The following is a 21,384-nucleotide window of genomic DNA, read 5'->3' on the forward strand; positions in this document are numbered from 1 at the left end:
TCTTTATCTGTAAGTATTTCCTGTTTTGAAACACTCATAGATTCATAATGGTGCCCTTCAAAAAATAAATATTTTTAAAACCTTCATTCATATATAACGAACTCAATCACCTTCAGCCCAACCGTTTTTTTAAAAATGAGAAAATTAAGGCTCACTTAAGGAGACTTGACTAAACTTGTGTAAAAGACAGGAAGAAAGAAGATTTTGAGGACTCCCATGTAGATGAATCTACAAAATATCTAATTCAGTTTAGCCTAAGGGATCTATCCTTTGTTATAACACTTGAGTCAACTTCTTAGTGAGTGGATATACAGGTAGAATTATAAATACCAAAAAACATTTTTAGCTTTGGAAGAAAATTTTTTTCCAGTTACATAATGGTTTCATTACAGAAAAGTGAATAGAACCGTCTTCTGATACCTCTGTCCAGTGTACATTGCCCATTCCTGAAGTATTTTACAGATAAAGTCTAAAAGGCAATAGTCAAAATGTTATCTTCCTATGTGTTCTTATACCTAAAAAATTTGCCAGATCATTTATATACATTACAATACATTTAATGATTCTTTGAATATGGGTAACAGTCATTAAGTTGGCTTAATGTAGTCCTGGCCAACATGTAACCAGAACAATGTTCCATGTTAATAAATGATAAGATTAGATAGAAAGTATAAAAGTCCCCCACCCCATGCCAAAGCATCTTTCCCAACACCTGTGTTTACCATTATATAGGTAATTCTTTCTATCGAAGTATTATTGAGTAAAACAAAAGCAAAACAAAAGTAACCAAAAATGCAAAACCACGTGTAAAAAAATCTGTTTTTGTTTAAAGCACTATCTGTCTGTATATCATTTATGCACATATGTATATCAGTATTTATATTAAACAATCATAATATTTTCTCTAGCAATGGGATTTGGTTAAAAAACGAAACTTACATGATTCAGCTTGGTACTGAATTTTTAAATTTAAATTGAATTTTATTGTATTGATTTTATTTAAATTGCATTTTAAAAAATTTAAATATTGCATAATTTTTCTCTTCCTCACACTCTCCTTCCCTTCCTTTACAAAGAAGCGAGGAATGCTATTCTTTTCAATCTTGGAACTATTTTTGATCAAGAGGTCCTATTTCAAAGTATGTTTCTAGCAGGAATAATATAGCCTCTCAATAATGCCTCCTTCAAACTCCTTACCAGATACTTTTTAACCACAACAATTAAGAAAGTAAGAGTATCCTGGGATAAGACATATAAGCTACCTAAGAAAGTGTATTATTATTGGGAAGGTAGTACATAAAGGTAGTTTTCTTCTACTTTTAAATTGCCAAAGGCAAGCCAGTCAATATTCTACATTATTCTACACACACACACCCACAAGGTGTGATCAAACAATATGGTGAATGCTTAAATAAAATTATTGCAGTATAAGACACATTGCCATTAATCCCCCTAAAAATACTGCCCCTCCCTTTGAACACACTTATCCCATCATTCTTGCCACTTTCTGCAGCAGTTCTGCAAGTCCTCTTTTGTGAGTGTCTTTAGTTGTGCTGTCGTAGCTGTCTCCAAGGCCTGAACCGATTCAAAACGTTTACCTTTCCTGGTCATTTTGACTTTGGGGAAGAGCCAGAAATTGCACGGTGCCAGATCCAGTGAATAAGGTGGGTGAGGACAATTTTATGTTTTTATTTGACAGAAACTGCCGTATACCAGAAGCCATGTGTGACACAGAGCATAGTCATGATGGAGGATGATTTATGACACACTTTATTTTTTTTATTGGGGAAGGGGAACAGGACTTTATTGGGGAACAGTGTGTACTTCTGGGACTTTTCCAAGTCAAGTTGCTTGCTGTCCTTTCAATCTTAGCTGTGGAGGGTGCAGCTCAGCTCCAGGTCCAGTTGCCATTGTTAGTTGCAGGGGGTGCAGCCCACCATCCCTTGCGGGAGTCGAACCGGCAACCTTGTGGTTGAGAGGACGCGTTCCAACCAACTGAGCCACAGGGAGCTCAGCAGCAGCGCAGCTCACGGTGCCATGTTCAATCTTAGTTGCAGGGGGCGGAGCCCACCATCCCTTGCGGGAGTCAGTGAGTCATGGAGTTGAACAGGCAACCTTGTGGTTGAGAGCCCAATGGCCCACATGGGAATCGAACCGGCAGCCTTCGGCATTAGGAGCACAGAGCTCCAACACCTGAGCCACCCAGCTGGCCCGATTTACAGTACACTTTAAAACATACCTTCTCTCAACCACAGCTCACACCCAACTGACTGCACTGAACAAGTTGAAACTTGTCACACATTGTTACTAAGGTTCAATGCGCCACTTCCCACATTGAAGATCCCTGCCTTTCTGTTGGATGGCACTCGGCAGGAGCATTCACTGTATGTTTTGATCACAATGGAAAGGCTCAGTGTCACACATCGCTTCTGGTATATGGCAATTTCTGTCAAATAAAAACATTACCTCATCCACCTTATTCACCGGATCTGGCACCGTGCTGCTCTATCTCTTTCCAAGTCAAAATGATTCAGGACATCAAAGCAGCCACGACAACACAACTAAAGACACGAAAGAGGACTTCCAGAACTGCTTCAGAAAGTGGCAAGAACAAGGGGATAAGTGTGTTGGAAGCAAGGGGGAGTATTTTGGGAGTATTTTGAGGGGGATTAATGGCAATGTGTCTTTTACTGTAAAATTTTTAAAATTTAAACATTTACTGTATTTTTTTACCACACCTCGCACATTCTCCCCCCCACCCTATTTTTCTCCTCCACCCCACCTACCTCCAATTTAGCCCTTCTCTATTAGGCACTTGACTTCCTGGGATCCTCACTAGTTCCGCTTATTGCTAGTCTTCTACCCAACCCCTTTTATTTCTTGGGCTCATAACCTGCTCCCATCTGTTTGTCCTTCATTTATCCGAAGTCTAACCAAGAACCTCTCTTCAGGCCACAACACTTCTAGCCCTAGAACCATTATTACTCCTGCCTGCCTCTTTAATATGTAATTTCCTGATTCTTCCAGCCCATCTGCTATGAAGCAAACTTCAGTCCTCTGCACTCTCACTCTAATGCCCACATAATGAATGCTGGTCACTGAGGTTACAGGCTAAGCTACAAAGAGCTAAAAAAGATTCAAGGAGCCTCAATCACGATAGGAGAATGGAACAGGTACATAAAAAAATTTAGAGAAGAGTGGCACTATTTCACAAATCTGTTAATAACTGACTTAAAAGAAGATACCTGGATTTTTGGATCTACTTCTGCGTTCAATCTACTGCTATTCCTTTAGTTCAAGTATATGAAAAAAATTAAAATTCAATCTCAAATGTAGTTATAAAAAGGATTATTTTAATAGTATTTTAATATAATTGTAAATATTCTTTGACACTACAACAAAACTCATGATATGATAGTTTCTTACAGGTTAGTTGCAACGTGGAATCTGCAATACTATCAAAGAACTTTTCATACTCTGCTCCATTCAAATCTATAGGCCTATGTGGTACGTAGTCTCTTAAATGGCCCTCAATTATCCCTACTTCCCAATACTCATAAGGTAGATGTGAATATCTTGAGTATGGGCAAAATCGAATAGAATACGGCAGAGATGATGGGATAGGATGTCACCTACAAGATTAAATTTTAAAAGATGGTGGCTTCTGTCTTGGGATGCCCTGTGGCTCTCATTTGCTCTGTGGTAAGAACCTGATGTTTCCAGCCAACCAAGAGCCATATGAGTGGACTCAGAAAGACATCCTCCTCTGTTCAAGCTATGAGATGATTGTAGCCCTGGCTGACACCTTAATTACAATCTTGTGAAAGACCCTAACCAAAGGCACCTGGCTAAGCCACACCTGGATCTTGACCCAATGAAACAGAGAAGTAACATGTTTGTTGTTTCAGAAAGCTAAATTTTGAAGAAATTTGTTACACAGCAATAGATGTCTTTCCAATTTTAGTATATGTGCTGCAGAAGCGAGCACAACAATAGATATCTAATCTCTCTCTCTTTCCATATATATATATCATCTTCCAGTCTGAATAGATCTTCTACCTATGCACAATTTTGTAACATCATGCCTTGGTCTTTTGAAAACAATTTATTCACTGAGTTATGCAAACATTCTAAATATTGACCATTTCATTATAAAATACTTTTTAAAAAAATCAAACTCACAATTGTAGATATAAACTTTCTAAACTTCCAATTTATGCCTGAAAGCTTTTTTTTTTTTTTTTTAAATCATTGGAAACAAATATCAGTCTTTGCCTTGAAGCAGTAACAGGCTTTGTTCATATTCAAGAAAATGTCTGCCAAACGTCTACATCTAAACAACTATAGTTTGTCAGTAATATTTTTACTGTCAAGTAAAAATAATGTTCCATGAAAAAAAAGCAGCTAGTTCAGCTTGTAATTCAAACAACTGTACAGGCGCTTTTACTTAAAGTAACCATAACACTTCAGTATGCAGAAGTGCTTTATGCATACATCCCATTTCATCAAACAGAAGAGTTTAAAAATGTGTAATGAAGGATTAAGATTTAATTACATTAATTTTTATTGCTTCATCAAGAACATTAGTAAATAAAATTGGTTTTGTGGTTTTTTGTTTTTTTTTTTATTTTAACTGAAAGTGTGTGGCAGTGAAGAATTCAATGAGTACGGCCCGCCCAGTGGCTCAGGTGGTTGGAGCGCAGTGCTCCTAGTCGCCAGTTCGATCGATTCCCACATGGGCCAGTGAGCTGCACCCTCTACAGCTAAGACTGTGAACAACAGCTTTCCCTGGAGCTGGGCTGCCGTGAGCAGCCGGAGGAGGTCGGCGTGAGCTGCCGTGGGCTGCCACGGGCTCCTGGGTGCTGCTGTTGGCTACCGTGTGCTACCATGAGCGGCTGGTGGCCAGCGTGAGTGGCTGGCAGCCGGTGAGAGCTGCTGTGACCAGAGACCGACTGCTTCAGCCAGGGGGGAGAGCAAGGCTCATAATACCAGCATGGGTCAGGAAGCTGTGTCCTACACAACTAGACTGAGAAATAAAGGCTTGAACCAGAGTGGGGCGGGGGCGAGGCAGAAGGGGGGGAAAAAAAATAAAGAATTCAATGAGTAGTAAGTAGTACAGTTTGGTGCCCCTGCCCTAATTCAATTAATATGTAGCAGTTTGACCTATCATTGCTTTTGAACCATCAACCCAAATATCAACACAGTAAAAAAAGGCAAATAACTTCTTAGTATTACTAAGAAAACAGTTTTGATCTTACAAACCCCCTGAAAGGGGTTACCAGGGACTCCCAACCACACTTTGAGAATCACTCTTTAAATCAATACTGTCCTAAGAAGAAAATATTCTTCAACGATCTTTCTTAAGTTATAATAAGGTCTAATAATGACAGGACTGACTTCCTAACTGTATAACGTTATTTTCATCATCCTCCTTAATGTATATCAAACCAGAGGTAAAAGGAGGAAAGCGGGGTTTCAAGTGGAAACTCTTTTGCCTGTGGTTCAACAGTTAATGGGCACAGAATCTATTTCCTGTAGTCTTCTCCACTCATAGATCCTGCCTTCTTCCTTGCAATAAAGACACAGCTTCTAAGAGTATTATTCCTTGGCTCCAAATCTATTCATAAAGTTCATATTAAAAAAAATTACGGAGGTGGCCGGTTAGCTCAGTTGGTTAGAGCAGGGTGCTCTTAACAACAAGGTTGCCGGTTCGATCCCCACATGGGCCACTGTGAGCTGCGCCCTCCACAACTAGAGTGAAACAACTACTTGACTTGGAGCTGATGGGTCTTGGAAAAACACACTTAAATAAATAAAAAAGTTTAAAAAACAAAAAAATATGAACAATGCTTTATTACTTCTGGTATGTTAACAGCACAATGACTGGCTGAATTGAACAGTCTAGAAAGCACATATATTTCAATATTCAGATCTTATAGTTTTCATCCCCCATCTTTATTTCCAAATTTAGACAGTATATTATTTTATTTCTTGCTACAGTAAACTCCAAAGCTGCCAAGTTTAAAGATGAATCCTAAAAACACACTTAACTAAGGTGCTTTTTCAAATTAAAAGATATGGTTTATATAATTTTTTTCATCCTTGTCTTACAACTTGTTCTCCTTTAGTCTAATTTACCTACAAAAGTTTTCATAAGCCTATTTCTCTGCTGTTCTCAATATGTACAATATACATTTCTATACATTCGTCTGCCTAACCAGATTACTTTGTCTTCTTTTTTTGTTACATCTATTATGCCTAAAACATTTGGTTCACAAAAGGTAAGTAAGTGTATCTTAAACTAAAACTATAAATTTTCTTTAAATCTGATTAAATGTCCTATTTTCTACCATCTTCTCTATGCACTCAGATTGGTATCAATTTTTTTTGCATGGATTGGGTATCACCTTCTCCTTTCTTCAAAATAGGAACAGCATGTCTAGAAATTAAGAGTGAAAGGCATATCTAGATAGTAAGAATGTGGCAGTTACATAGGTATCCAGAAAAGAAAAACAATTGGGAGTCTTTTATGGTCTTATATTAATTGGGAGTCTTATATGGTTTCCATTATAAGGCAACAGTTCTTTTTGCTAACCTCCTTTTGGCCTTCTGCAACAAACATCAACTGTTTAATCTGGTTCACTCCTTAGAACCAACTGTGCAACTTTCCTGAGAGGAGTACAGAATTATAAGAACTGACCCTATACCTGAAATTACAATCTCTGAGCAAGTCTTCACATCTTTTGGTAGCTTCATGGAAATCCTAAAGACAACAATAAAGTCAAACAAAACTAAAGAAGAAAGGTGAACTTACCACCAAACAAAGGTTCTGGTTCCACCAATATTTCCTGCTTTTGAGGAATTGGGGCACGAACTTCTTCTCTATTAAAAAAAAGTGGGAAAATTCAAAATGAAAACTGTTTTTTGCTACCTGTTCGCTCTGTAACTGTTGTAAATGCATTCAAATTAACAAATAAAATAAACACCAGGCTTAGTGACTTTTTTTTTTCTTTTCCAGACTTAGTGACTTTTAGGAACCATAGTGATGAATGATTGTTAGATGGTTTCCATTTCCATGTAGAGATCAACTGAAATGAAGTACCTGGCACAGATAGCTCACATGATTTATAAAGAAAGAGAACAAACAAAAATAACAAGCATTTCCCCTTTCCTCTCAAGTTGCCTACCCTAAATTCTTTCAGAAAAAAAAAGGGAATTAAAAAAAATTGGCAAAAAAATTAACTGAAAAACTACAGGCTTAATAAAAGCAATATGACATTACTCCTGCATCAAATAATAATTAAATCACACAGATATATTAAAATAAGCTTAAACAAACATACAATGAATTTTATGCTAGTTATGAAGATGGCTAACATGGGTATTATCCTGTATTATTTATTAAATAGAGCTTAAAATATATGGAACAGAAAAAGTAATTACTCATCTTTTAAAAGCCTATAACTCTTCAAAGTTTACCACTAAAGGGTTTACTAATAATCCAACTCTTCTATTAAAAATAAATACTTAGATATACTGTAAAAATGGTGTATGTTCCTTTAAATATGTTTATTTTATAGTTTTAACTCAAATATTAAATTCTGCTGATTAATGCTCACAATAAATAGGAAATTCCAATTTTATCTTCCTGCTTATAATAAATGTTAATTTAAGTTAGGCCTCATGTTTTCCATCCAGGTGTTTCTAATAATGACAACTGAGCTTAAGTCCCTGTTTTTGATATCTAAGAGTTGGAACTCTAAAACATACTTCATGAAATAAAGTACAAATACTCATTCATCAAGAACTAACATCCTGTAATCAAAGAACAGCTAGTTAAAGAAATATACAATAAGCCAAATGATTGAAAGATAAAGTGTAAATACTCTTTCCTACTGGATATCACTTATTGCTTACACACAGAATTTCAATATTCTGAAGGAATAGATAATGCATCTGTAAGAGGAAGCTCTAGTAATACTTTTTCATCAAAGGGAAAATAGGTTATTACCTTAAGAAAACTAAGAATTTAAAGATATCTTTTACCTAAATAAATCTTTCCATTATTGTTATACCTTACTTTACAGTATACATTAATATATTCATATATATATATACATTTAAGTATATACATAAAATTATCTCAATCAGTAGTAGTAACAGGAGAAAACTTTGTAAAATATTAATAATGATCTCTAAAGTTCATGCTTCATGTGGAAACGATATTACTCTAGAATCTGGAACTAGATCAGCAAAAGAGGCATGTCCTGAATGTTATTTGGGTTTTTAAATCTAAGTCTAATTTAGTAAAAATAAAATCCATGACTTGCCTATTCGTATTTAAGGGGATCTCATGTTATAACCACCAGAAATTATAAAAGGCTATGAGTATTAAAGTCTTATTTAAGGATCTTCTTAATTTTGTTTCAAAAATCAATGGTTTTCCTTTGAGTAGTGTTCATTTCTAATATTTTCCAAAGACTATTGGAATTTTGCCTAAAAGGTATTCATTTCAAACTCTCATTGGTATCAAATGTAAAGGGCAAAAACCCGAATCTGTTCACCATTTATTACTATTCTCTCTATATAGTACAGTTCCATATGCTGAACGTGCTTCTAATGATCAACCACATGCAACTATTCAAGGTAAAAAGGACTAGAAATCTTTTTAAAAACTTTTTATGGCAACTGAAAACTTTCCAGTGGCAAGGCAGGAAAATCCAGACTTGGGAAATGAGCTTTATTGGGCATTAATTCCGTATCTCCTACTTAATTGCTGTGTAGCTTGGGAAAACGGCTATGTCTATACTTCCTCATCTGTAAAATGTGGATAATGCCATCACACAGGGTTCTTCTGAGGATTAAATAGACAAGACAAAGCTTTATAGAATTAAAGCATGTAAGCATAAAAATTTCTACTTGACTTTTTCAGATGCTTTCAATTTATAATTTTTTCAAAAACGACGAATTAACCTGATAAAAATGCAACTACTCAATTTGGGCAGGAGGTAGCTCCTAACAATAAATAATAAATTCATACTCTGTGTGTGGTCTAACAGTGGAGACACTTGCTGAACTGGTACTGGGCTCTTCAGCGATTCCTCCACCATCCAAAAACATTGTGACTGCCATCTCCAGATTATTGTTGCAGGCTTCAAGCATATGTTTCCCTACACTTTCACTTGCACCTGAAAAAGCAAAAGATAGGAGAAAAGTTTTAAAGACACCTTTTTACATTCAGTTCTTACTAGTATACAAAATTGCCAAATTAATAGTACCTTTTCCCTTTAAGAATGAATGACTTTTTCTTCAAACTAAAAAAAAAAAAAAAAAAAAAAAAGAATGACTTTTTTTTTTAAAACCTGTTAACTTCTATACTGCTGGCTGAGTGGTGTGAAATATACAGAGCTAGAAAAGAAAGTAGCAGCATTAAAATAGTAGTCTTCCTTCATAATAAAACAAAAACTAAATATTTATTTGCCATTTCTTTAAATGGACCAAGTATATATTTGTTAATAAACTGAAGGGAAAAAAAAGAAAAATGAAAGACTACTGTTCTAGAAAGTTGGAAATACTTTGTTAGAAAGAATGCATTTCTGTTAGCATTTCTATTTCTATTAAAAAGAGAGCATTTTTCCTAACAGTGGGAGAGAAGTGAGATAGAACATTTTGTCAAAGATACAACTAAGTCAAAACCTGGTAAGAAATGTCAGTCTTCGTTTAAGTGCCCTATCACACACTTAAACTCATTTTCTAAAGCCAGCATAGTCTGTTATATACAATGTAAAGTGGTAAAGCCCTTTAGGAAAATAATTTTACATGTATCAAGAAACATAAAAATACTCCTGTTTTTTTTGACCCAGTAATATGGGTGGGTTTCTAGTCAAAAGAAAATGTATTATTTATTCTACATAAAATAATACATGCATAAACATGTGCATATGCATATCTAGTATAACTTCAGTTAATATAAAAAAATTAGAAACAACATAAATGTCCAATAGTAGAGACTGAATTATAGAATCTACCTGATGAAACATTTTGTGGCCATTAAAAAGCATCTCAGATGGTAGGGGGTTGGGGGTTGGTGAGAAAGGTGAAGAGATTAGGAAGTACAAATTGGTAGTTACAATATAGAACGTGAGGTACAGAGAATATAGTCAATAATGTTGTAAAGACTGTATACGGTGTCAGATGGGTGCTCGATTTAACGGGAGATCACTTCATAAATTATATAAATGCCTAACCACTGTGCTGTACACCTGGAATTAATATAATACTGAATGTCAACTATAATTTTAAAAACTTTTAAAAAATTAAAAAATATATATATTCACATTCATGGGATATGGGGAGCAGCATGGGGAATATACAACGGTGCTGTGGTGGCTGTGTGCAGTGTCAGATGGGTGGTGGACTTGTGGGGGTTGTCACTTTGTGAAGGGTGTAAATGTCTAGTCATTGTATTTTGTATACTTGACACTAATAAAAATAAATAAAATAAAAAGCATCTCAGGCTTTCCATTTGGGATGATGACTTTCCTTCTATCTGAATGAAGTCCCTTATAATCTACTTCAGTGAGGTCTGTTGGTTGTGTGTGTGGGGGGGGTGGGTGTGTGTATCCGAAAATGTCTTTATTTTGCTGTCATTCCTAAAAGATAGTTTTATTAGACACATATTCTATTTTAAGGCTGACAGCTATATTCTCTCAGTACATTGAAGACAGCACTCCAATGTCCTCTGGCTTCTGTTGCTGCTGGGAAATCAGATGCCAAAGAAAAATATTTGTATACCAATCTGTTGTTGTTTCTCTCTAGTCCCTTTTAAGATCTTCTCTGTCTTTGGTCTTCTGCAGTTTCACTTTCATTTGTCAGGGATGATTTTATATCTTCTCCTTGGGATTCACTGGACTTCCACCATAAATAAGAGCTGTTCTCTTTTATCAATTCTGAAAAATTCTCAGCCAATACTATCTAACAATTACTTTACTCCTCCAGTCACGCTTATTTCCTTCTGGAACTCCAATTAGAACTCTTCACCTTTTTTTTTTAATCTGTTCACTGAGCTTTTACTTTCAGTTAATGTTTTTTAACTTAGAAGTTCTGTTTTTGTTTTTTCCTAATCTGCTTGGTCATGTTTGAGAGACCCTTACTTCATGCTCATATTTCAATATTAATCGAACTCACTAAGACAAAATATAAACTTTCTGCAGTCTCTATGGGTCATTGTCTTGTTCCTGCTGGCTCTTGCTTACTGTGCCATGGTTTTTGTGTCTTTTGCAATTATTTGACTTAAGATCTTGTGTGCCTTGGAATTTTAATCTGTAGATTTTTGAAGCCTGGGTTGAAGGTACATTCCTCACAAGAGGACATGATCAGATTTTGTAAGGCACCTGTGGGCACTACCAAACAGGGACTACCAAACAAGATATATTCCTGACTTGAAGTTTTACAAGACCACATGGGAAGTCTGACCCTGTAAGGACGCTTGTTATAAATTCGCAGTGAAGCTATCTCCCGCTACTCCCCAAGGACCAAGGTTGAAATAATAAAGCTCAACTTCACAAAGGGGCAGGGGTCTTCTTTCAGACTCCTCTCCTTAGGAAGGCCACATTTTTAGTTTCTGAGTATTCCTAACTTTCTTGCCATCTCACTGATACATTCTCGAAGATTTTTTTAAATACACATTTTATTCAGGAATTTTTTTCTCAACGGGAGGGTTATCCGTCTTTCTCTAGTTTAGCCCTACTGCCAGAAATGGAAGCACTGGCTCTACTCTTAATATCTCTCATGCGTTTTCTCCTCTCTACTACTATCTCTAAGGCTTTAAAGCAAGCCCTTTATACTTCTTACAATAGGCCCCTAACTGATCATCAGCCTATCTTCCACCTGGCTGCTGAGGTAATGTTCCAAAATACAAGGCTCATTATATCACACCCCAGTTTAAAATTCTTTAATGACTCTGACACCTACAGAGTCCTCATGATCTGGAAAGTCCTTTGTGATCAGGCCTCAGCTTATCTCTCCGGCTTTGCCTCTCCTCTTCTCCATCCTACACAATTGAGTATAGTCGTACTGAATTGCACGCTTCCAATATCCCTCCTCCCCATTCCTCTCTCTCTTCATCCAGCTCATGCATGCTCAAGAATCACCCTACATGTTACTCTGTCAACTTGTATGTTAAACAGTCTCTACAGTACCCATGCCCATCCCTCTGACACTCTGTAATATACATGGATATTCTACCGAGCCCATGCCCATCCCTCTGATACTCTATAATATACATGGATATTCTACTGAGCCCATGCCCATCCCTCTGACACTCTGTAATATACATGGATATTCTACCGAGCCCATGCCCATCCCTCTGATACTCTATAATATACATGGATATTCTACTGAGCAGTAAATGTTGGTTTACTTTCTGGTTCCTCTAAAAGAGAAGCTTCTTGAATGCCAGGATTGGTTATTGTCTTGGTATCCCCAACACCTAGCATGTTTGCTTGCATGTGATCAATGTCTGATAAACTGCTCACCAGTTATTACACCAGGAAACAAAGGGCCAGGCTTCAGCCAAAACAACTCATTTACATCCTTTGCATTTTACACGGTGTGCATACACTTATGTTTTAAATTTTATTTATAAAATAAATAAAAACTACACTGGGTTTATATAAAATAAATAAAAACTACACTGGCTACACTGGAAATTACAAACAGCAAATGGGTACTTAGAATAAATGGACTTAAGATAAAATTTCCAGTGACAGCATCATCTACTAATTTTAAAAGTGCTACATCTCAAACAATGTAAAGTGAAAATCAAATGCTCCACAAAACTGTCAGATGACATTAGCTATGGCTTTGTCAGATAGCTGGTACATATAACTATGATGCTACTGAAAAAACTGAACTAACTTCTTTCATGAAACACAAATGGAAAAAAGCATTATTATACAATATTATTTAAAATTAAATCAGTAGGGGCCGGCCTGGTGGCTCAGGTAGTTGGCGCTCCCTGCTCCTAACTCCGAAGGCTGCCAGTTCGATTCCCACATGGGCCACTGGGCTCTCAACCACAAGGTTGCCAGTTCAATTCCTCGAGTCCCGCAAGGGATGGTGGGCGCAGCCCCTGCAACTAAGATTGAACACGGCACCTTGAGCTGAGCTGCCTCCAGGATGGCTCAGTTGGTTGGAGCGTGTCCTCTCAACCACAAAGTTGCTGGTTCAACTCCCGCAAGGGATGGTGGGTTGCGCCCCCTGCAACTAGAAAAAACTGCAACCAGACCTGGTGCTGAGCTGCGCCCTCCACAACTAAGACTGAAAGGACAACAACTTGACTTGGAAAAAAGTCCTGGAAGTACACACTGTTCCCCAATAAAAGTCCTGTTCCCCTTCCCCAATAAAATCTTTAAAAAAAAAAAAAATTAAATCAGTAAAAAACATATTACAAAAAAAGTATCTGATCATTTCACTTAAATCTCTAGAAACTTACATATTTATGTTAGCCAAAAATCTTTTTGGGGAATTAGACAAATATAGAATTGTCTTTTATTTGAGGTTTGCCTTTTATCTGGATATATATGGTAATTTAAGTTACGTAGGACAGGAATGATTTTTCTTTTAAAAAGGCTTCATATATTATTAAAATTTGAGAAACTTTCTCCAACTCCTCTCTCCTTCAACTATAAACATCCCATCAGTCAATCAACAAATCCTACAGCTTCCATCTAATCAATCCTATCCACCCTGTCCTCTCCATCCATTGCTACAGTCTTACATGAGCTATCGCATCTCTCCACTCTTGGTCATGTCCCCTTTGATATATCGTCTACACTGGAAAATAATGCAAATTTGATTGTCTCCCCTGTTCAATAGTTCTGCATTGATGACTGCAAAAGTTTTCATCTCTCTTGAGCTGCATAAAAGATTTGGCCATTATTTACCACTCCCGTTTTATATCCCTTTGCTCTCATCTCACCTGTCTTAGTCCCTTCAACCACACAGCTCTATGGTAAGCTAGGCAGATCAGTTGGTGGTACTTTATAATGCCATGATTCTGCATGATATGGAAGTGGTATCAGTCAAATCAGTCCCCTTGTTTTTCTTCATGACACACCAAATATCCACCTTTCTGTTAAGTTTTGGACCTTACCCTTCCCTCCTCACCCTGATGTAGATACAAGAACAGATATACTCATGTCCTTTTCCATGATGGTCTTAATCTCTATCATCGTCTCTGCTACTTTATCTATCTTGCAAACTTTAAAAGCTCATTGAACTGGACCAGTTCTAAGTTCTCAATCAACCTCAACCAAAACTTTTCAAGTTCCAGTATGTACAAATTTACATTCTCAACTAGAAAACATGCTTTAAAAAAATTAAAATCTCAAAAACGAATGCAACTTTTGAGGGTGTAAAAATAAAGGGAAACCTTACTAAAATAGAATTGGGAGGCTAGAACGGGGAGCTCTCACAGTACTACTTGTCAATGACAGAAGAATTGTCAATGACAAACCCCAACAGAAAAAATCTTCAACAGAAAAGAATAGATTATAGGCCCCAACAGAAAAAGATGTACATTGCATCTCCTACAAAAAAATCGATTACCACAGCAACTCTGGTAATGAGAAACCATCATCTCTTTGAACTGTCATCTCCCTGAACCATCTACTGCTTTTCTCCAATGGACTTTCATTCAAAACAACCCCTCCCAACTTCCTTTTTCTCCATGAACTAACTTTCCTTTCCTTTGTTTGTTGGACTTGCCTATTTTGCTATAGCTTGCTTGTTCCAAAATGCAAGTCTTTGCTATTCTCAAATAAACCCATTTTTGCTGGTAAAATAACTTTTATTTTTAAGGACAACAAAAGCAAGGAGGAATTCACATATCCCAATAATCAACTTTATGTTAGGTAATTAAATGCAAACTCTTTGGGCAAAACAGCACACAAATTTGATGAAGAATTTCAAGACTCAGACACTGCCATATTATTTCTCATAAAACCTGAGGCTTTGTTTCAGTGCTTTCCTAATTTTTTTTACACCATGTCTAGTTATAATGTGTTGACTATACTTATTAAATGCTAGCCTAAAAGTTCAGAGTCTATTGTACTCCACTGTGTACTCCACTGTTTTAATTTCCTTATCTACACAGCAGCTTCTGAAAGTTAAAAGGCTCCTATAGGTGACGACTCTGGCAGCTTGATCCAGCAGAGATGCATGAATTGTTACATTTGCCTCCTAACAAACCCTAAAACTAGCTTCTCAAGGCATCTACTGATTTTTCCTTTCAGAGAAGGAACTGGCTGAGCTCATACCACTTTGGCTCTCATCCCTCTAGATGCTCACATTGCACTAAAGCACCACAAAGAGTGCAAAGAGCAGGCTGATGGGGAGCAAAACGCCCTTCTGCCCTAATAGCAACCAATGCTCCCTGCTTTCACTCCTTTTTATTTGTCCATAAGGAAATTCAACGTAAAAATGACCACTGCATACAAATAGTTGTTGTCTTCCCTTCCAACTATCAGAACTCCGACGTCACTGGCATGAGAACCATTTAGAGAATTTGTGTGTTCTGAAGTAAAATAAAAGATGCTATGAAAACCAGGAACTTGTTAAGCCAATCCGCAGGTAAACTGGTCTGTCAACAATATGGTCTGCCTGTCCCAAAAGCCTTTTCCTAACTACCTAAATTTTTTTCAGTTTATTATGCTGCCTAACATACTACCACTTAAGAGACTGAATAAAAAAAAAAAAAATCCTTTTTAAAACTATAAACTTATTGACGAGTTAAGGATGTATCAATTATTTCACACTGTGAATTAATTCAATAATATTGCTTCCCCCTAAAATCCAGAAACAATAAATTGAGGGTTGAGATAAGAAATTATGGGAGTTGGTTCAGAAAAAACGGGATGTAAGTAGCCTTAGCATCCCAAGTGCCTTTTGGGAGAGAGGTAAGAAAGGCCTACGGGAAGTGCCACAGGGCGGGGAAGGGATGTGGGGGGCAGGTATACTTAGAGCACCAAAGACATGGGTACCCTGGGGATAGACACAAAACCATTGGAATGAAGGTATCGACATTTTTCCTCTGGCCAGCCCTACACTCAGTAATGAAGATAAAACATTTTTCATATTCCCTTCTGTTCCCAAGCTAGGGAGTAGGGTAGACATCAAGAGCCTGGATAGTACTCAGATAATCCTGAGTTCGAATCCTAGTTTTGTCATTCACTAGTCGGGTGACTTTGAGCTAGTTAATAATTTCTCTAGCCCTTAGTTTCCTCAGTTATAAAATGGGGATATTACCAACTTCATGAAGTGCTTGTGTGGATTAACAAGATTCACATTAAATAACTTGGCACAAGTCCTTACTGGCAAGTAGTTGGCTACTAAGAAGACTGACTCAAGTTATACGGTACTCAAGCTATAACCAATAACAAATGAAAAATACTGGGAGGTTTTTATACAGCTTATGGAGATCCACGTGTTGTCAGATAGTAAACAAGCAGAGTAAGACATCAGTTTTCTTTCCCTCACTCACTGATGCTATGAACATGTGTTTCACTCATGTTAAACACTCATGGAAACAAAGGAGTACAATGAAGAAAGCAAAAAAATATTACTCTAGAAAAAAGGTGAATGCTATGAATAAAAAAGTGAAACACATGAAAGGGATCTGCTCCAAAATTTGTAACAACTAAACAGCATTTCAGTGTGACTCAGGAGAAGCATCATGAGCTGATATATGGAGGCAGTAGAAAACCTAATAAAAATACAGCTAAGCATTCCAAAATTTTCAAGGTCCATAGGTCTACTGAACTACAACTTAAAATAGAATTTATTAAAAGGGATTATACAGGGAATGACTTTAAGACACAAAAATAAAGCTACAATAAATAACTGTGTTATTTTGGGGGGCAGAGGGTGTCAACACTGGAGGCCCAGAATTACCATCCTATCTATTACAATCCTCACTTAACCATTTAATGCTAGAATCTAAGCTGTAGGCAGCGTATCCCAGAGATGGAACTACCATATCTCTGCTGACAATTACACAGGATAACTTTCATCATGGAAGCTTATCAGCATAGTGACTTGTAAGAGCTTTCAATAAAAGGTGGGGAGAGGGAGCTCCACCTATAAATTTTTTTAAAAGGAAGCACATGCTAAATCCTGGCAAGATTAAACAAGGTAGTTTTAAAGAGGGGCCCAATAAGCAAAAGCACACCGTTTACTTTCTTAAATGAAGCCAAATTATCTGAGCCATCTGTGCTTGTAAAATCAGTCATTTTTAGTTTACTTAGTGTAACATTTTAGAAACAGAAGATAAGTGAAAGATAATTAAAGATTCCAGTGGCTCTTAGGGTTGGGAAGTAGTAGACACATTCAGTAATGTGCGAGACCATTCTTGGTGTTTCATGACTTGAGGGGAGGGGGCACTACTGACATTCAGTGGAGAAAAGCTGGGGGTGCTGTAGTAGGTCGAAAAATCCTCCCTCCCCCAAAGACTGCTCACACCTTCATTATAGACTTCCGGCCTCCAGAACTGTGAGAGAATAAATGTGTTAAGCCATGCAGTTTGAGGTAATTTGTTAAAGCAGCCACAGGAAACTAATACAAGTGCTAAATCTTCTGCAATGGATGGAACAGTCGTACACAACAAACTGTCCTAGCCAAAATGCCAATAACATTCCCACTGAGCTTAACAGGAATATGAGGGAGTGAAGGTTAACTGAGACGACAGAAAAGTAAGGAGGACTAAATGATACAGGGAGAAGGAAGAGTGATAGTTACAGGTTTCACCTATATACTAAGAGGTAATAACAATTTTTGATGGGTCTGCTGAACAAATTTAAACTTCTATCTTATTATATTCAGAATAAACAACATATCTTTTTAAAGACAGGGCTAATAAAACAAGTTTGCAGATTTAAACTATTTGTAACCTTGTTTAAATGGGCTTATTTTGAGGTGCCAATATTTGTGGTAGAAGGACTGCTCAATCTAACTCAGTGTTCTGAGTTTGTTCAGACCACTATAATAAAAATACCATAGGCTGGGTGGTTTAAACAAAACAAACATTTATTTTTCACAGTCCTGGAGACTGGAAGTCCAAGATAAAGACTCCAGCAGATTTGATGTATGGTACAGACCCGCTTTCTGCTTCACAGACAGCCATTTTTTCACTGAGTCCTCACAGGGCATAAGGGACAAGAGAATTCTCTGGGGTCTCTTTTTTAACAACATTAATCCCATTCCTGAGGGCTCTACCCTCATGACCTAATCAACTTCCCAAAGGCCCCCACACCCTGATATCATCACATTGGGGGTTAGGACTTCAACATGTGAATTTGGGACAGGGGAAGACACACAAACATTCAATCCATAATCTATGGCCAGAATCCTATGTCTCACCACATGCACCCTTTTGATTTATCCCTTATCTTTTCTTCCTTCCATCTGCTTTAAGCTTGTTAATGGCACCAAATAGCATTATTTAACCCAGCTTGTGGCACACAATTTATCAGTGGCCATTTCCTTGCTGTTGCCTCTTGATTCACTCTCTCTCTCCATTAAATGACTATATAGAAAATAGCCCCAAACCTGTAATGTAGTCCACGTCTCCACCACAGCTGGAAAAAAGAATCAAGATTTAAGAGTCCCTTATGCCTGGTCGCTACACTACTTTCAGTGCCAAAGGACAGTCTCTTCACTACTGTCAAGGAATCAAAGTATGGCAGTCACAAGGAAGGGAGGGAGGGAGGGAGGGAAGGTGGAAGGAAGGGAATGAAAGAGAGAGGGAGGGTGGGGAGTAAGAGGGAGGGGAAAAGAAGGGAAGTGAAAGGAAGGGAAGGGAAGGGAAGAGAGGGGAAGGGAAGGAAGGTAGGTCCCTCTACAGATCCCTTCTTGCCTCAGAGTGATAGAACACAGAAATGATAGAAACACAAAGAGGTTACTGTTTGGTTCCACATTTGCCCCACAAATGATAACATAGTAAGCCAGAGAATCCATCAAGGAAATGGGAGTGGGTGACAGTTATAAGAAATAAAGTGAAAGTTTAGCCTCATCAGTCTCTCTCTTTTATCTTGGAGTTTCTTAGCATTCAGGAATAGAAAACATAATATAAAAACCCTTATACACAGAAAAATAAATTTAGTAAGTACAGAGGAACAAAATGATTACATTAGGGAAATGGAATGATTGGTTAAACAAAGCTAATTTTTGTTGACTCAACAAAAGGAGCCTATAGTGAGGGAAGCAGTAACATGGAGAACGCATGGGCCTGGGAGCAGACACCAGACTTCTAGTCCTTGTTCCACCATCACCTAGTCCAGGGCAGACCAGCTACCTATTACTAGCCAGTGACAAGACAGAAATGCCAGTGGAAGGGCTTAGACACTTAATAGCAATTCAATAGAGTAACTGTATGTCTGTTGAATCTAATAATTAAAAGTTGGGGCCAAAAGATTTATGGATGGCAAATTATCATATGATAAAATGACCAATATCATTAGTTACTAGGCAAATGCAAATCAGTCACAATACCGTATCATTACACACCTATTAAAATTAAAAATACCAATGGGCAACTGGAACTCTCACAAATTGGTGATGGGAATGGAAAATGAAAAACAGTTTGGCAATTTCTTTGTTATACACTTATATGATCCTATAACCCCACTCCTACGTATTTACCCAAAGGGAAATAAAACATTCACACACTTGTACACTAATGTTTTTTTAGCAGCTTTATTTATAATCCCCCAAACTAGAAACAACACAATTATTCGCCATTCATTTAATGTACGGATAAATAAACTGTAATATATCTGCACAATGGTATACTATTTCCCGATAAAAAGGAACTACTCATACCACAACAACATGAATGAATTTCAAATGCAGTATACTAAGTGAAAAAAGTCAGACTCAAAGGCTACACACTGTGATTCCATTTATATCACATTCTGGAAAAAGAAAATCAATAGACAAAAAGATTAGGTTACAGGTGTGGGAAGGGTTGACTACAAAGGGGCTGGAGGAATTTTTTGAGAATGATAAAATGTCGTGCATCTCGATCTGGTTATATGATTGCATACACTTCTCAGCTCTCATAGGTATACAACTAAAAAGGGTCGATTTTATTTCAAATTATATTTATTACAAATTATGCAAATTATACCTTAATTTCAACATTTGGACTTACATTTCTATTTGTTCTTATTTTATTTCATTTTTTAAGCAATTAATTTGTATTGTTTTTTTATGACAGTACTGGTCTATGAAGATTGGAAATTTTTTTTTAAAAAAAAGGTCCTTTCCTACAAATAAGTTTGAAAAGTACTGACCTAAGACATTTTACTTCTCTGGGCCTTCAATTTCTCATTTAATTAACTCAGAAATGGGTCAAGATGGCTACTGAGATACCTTCTAGCACTAACCAAAAAAAACACACCTATGCATCTTCAGTAATTCCTGGTTCCTGAAGTGCCTTTATATTGGAGGTATTACCACATACCTGATGTTGGAAGTACTACCACACGCTCCTGGCTTTTCTTCTACATCTTTGGTTTCTCTTTGCAGTCTGTCAGATGTCTGTGTTCCTTCAGCTTTGTGTCCTGGAACCTAGTATTTTCTCACACTACACTCTCTCCTGCAAGATGCCATCTACTTTCATACTTTCACCTGCCATCAATATGACTCCTCAAATGTCATTTCTTCCAGACCCAAACAGTCATTTGCTTATTGAACAGCTCCAACTGGAAGTCCCACAGGTAGCAGCTAACCTAAAACTGAACTAATAATCATTTTCTCCCCAAACAACTTCTCTACCAAACCTTCACAAACAGCAGCAGCATGTATCTGGCTGTCCAAAACAGAAATCCGAAGTTTCATTCTGTCTCCTCTTACTTCCACCCATCTTTCAGAGTCCACTTCTCTGCCACGAACTTATTTCAAGACACCAGTGTCTTTCGTGACTAATGCAACAGTCTTCTACTGATCTCTGTGCCTACCACACCTCTTCTCCACTATGGCCAAGTAGCTCTTTCTAAAAAATCCAAATCTGATTATGTCATTCCCCTAACTAAAGTTTCACTGATTCCCATTACACTCAGAATAAAGCCAGGTTCCTTACCATGGTTTAATAAGGTTCTTCCTAATCTGGCACCCACTTAATCTCTTCAGTTCCATTTAGTGTACTTCCACTAGCTAGGCTCCATTCATTTGGATTTATCAATTCCCTAAACCTATAGTCTCTGCTTTCTTGTCTCTGTATGTGTGTAAACCCCTGTCTCCTCCAGGCCTTTACAAACATTCCTCCTGCTAGAAACATCTCTCATTTAGGTTTTAGCTAAGAAATTACTTCTCCTGGGAAGTCTT

At 37.2% G+C, this 21,384-nt stretch overlaps 1 protein-coding gene across 2 annotated transcripts in view; it reads right to left on the reverse strand.

Annotated features, from left to right (window-relative positions):
* Positions 1 to 21,384, reverse strand: part of UBXN7 (UBX domain protein 7) — a 51,404-nt gene that overhangs the window by 25,684 nt on the left and 4,336 nt on the right. Inside the window, exons 2-4 of one of the 2 annotated variants that reach the window (XM_081074581.1) lie at positions 9,279 to 9,314; positions 9,041 to 9,188; positions 6,815 to 6,882 (exon numbers count right to left, since the gene is read on the reverse strand). In XM_081074581.1, coding sequence (XP_080930707.1) covers positions 6,815 to 6,882; positions 9,041 to 9,162 — 190 coding nt within the window. In that variant the 5' untranslated portion in view covers positions 9,163 to 9,188; positions 9,279 to 9,314. The remainder of the gene's footprint in view (positions 1 to 6,814; positions 6,883 to 9,040; positions 9,189 to 9,278; positions 9,315 to 21,384) is intronic. The other variant, XM_081074580.1, reaches the window with a different exon arrangement.

Source organism: Rhinolophus hipposideros (genome assembly GCF_964194185.1).
Source record: "Rhinolophus hipposideros genome assembly, chromosome: 2".
NCBI classification, from domain to species: Eukaryota; Metazoa; Chordata; class Mammalia; order Chiroptera; family Rhinolophidae; genus Rhinolophus; species Rhinolophus hipposideros.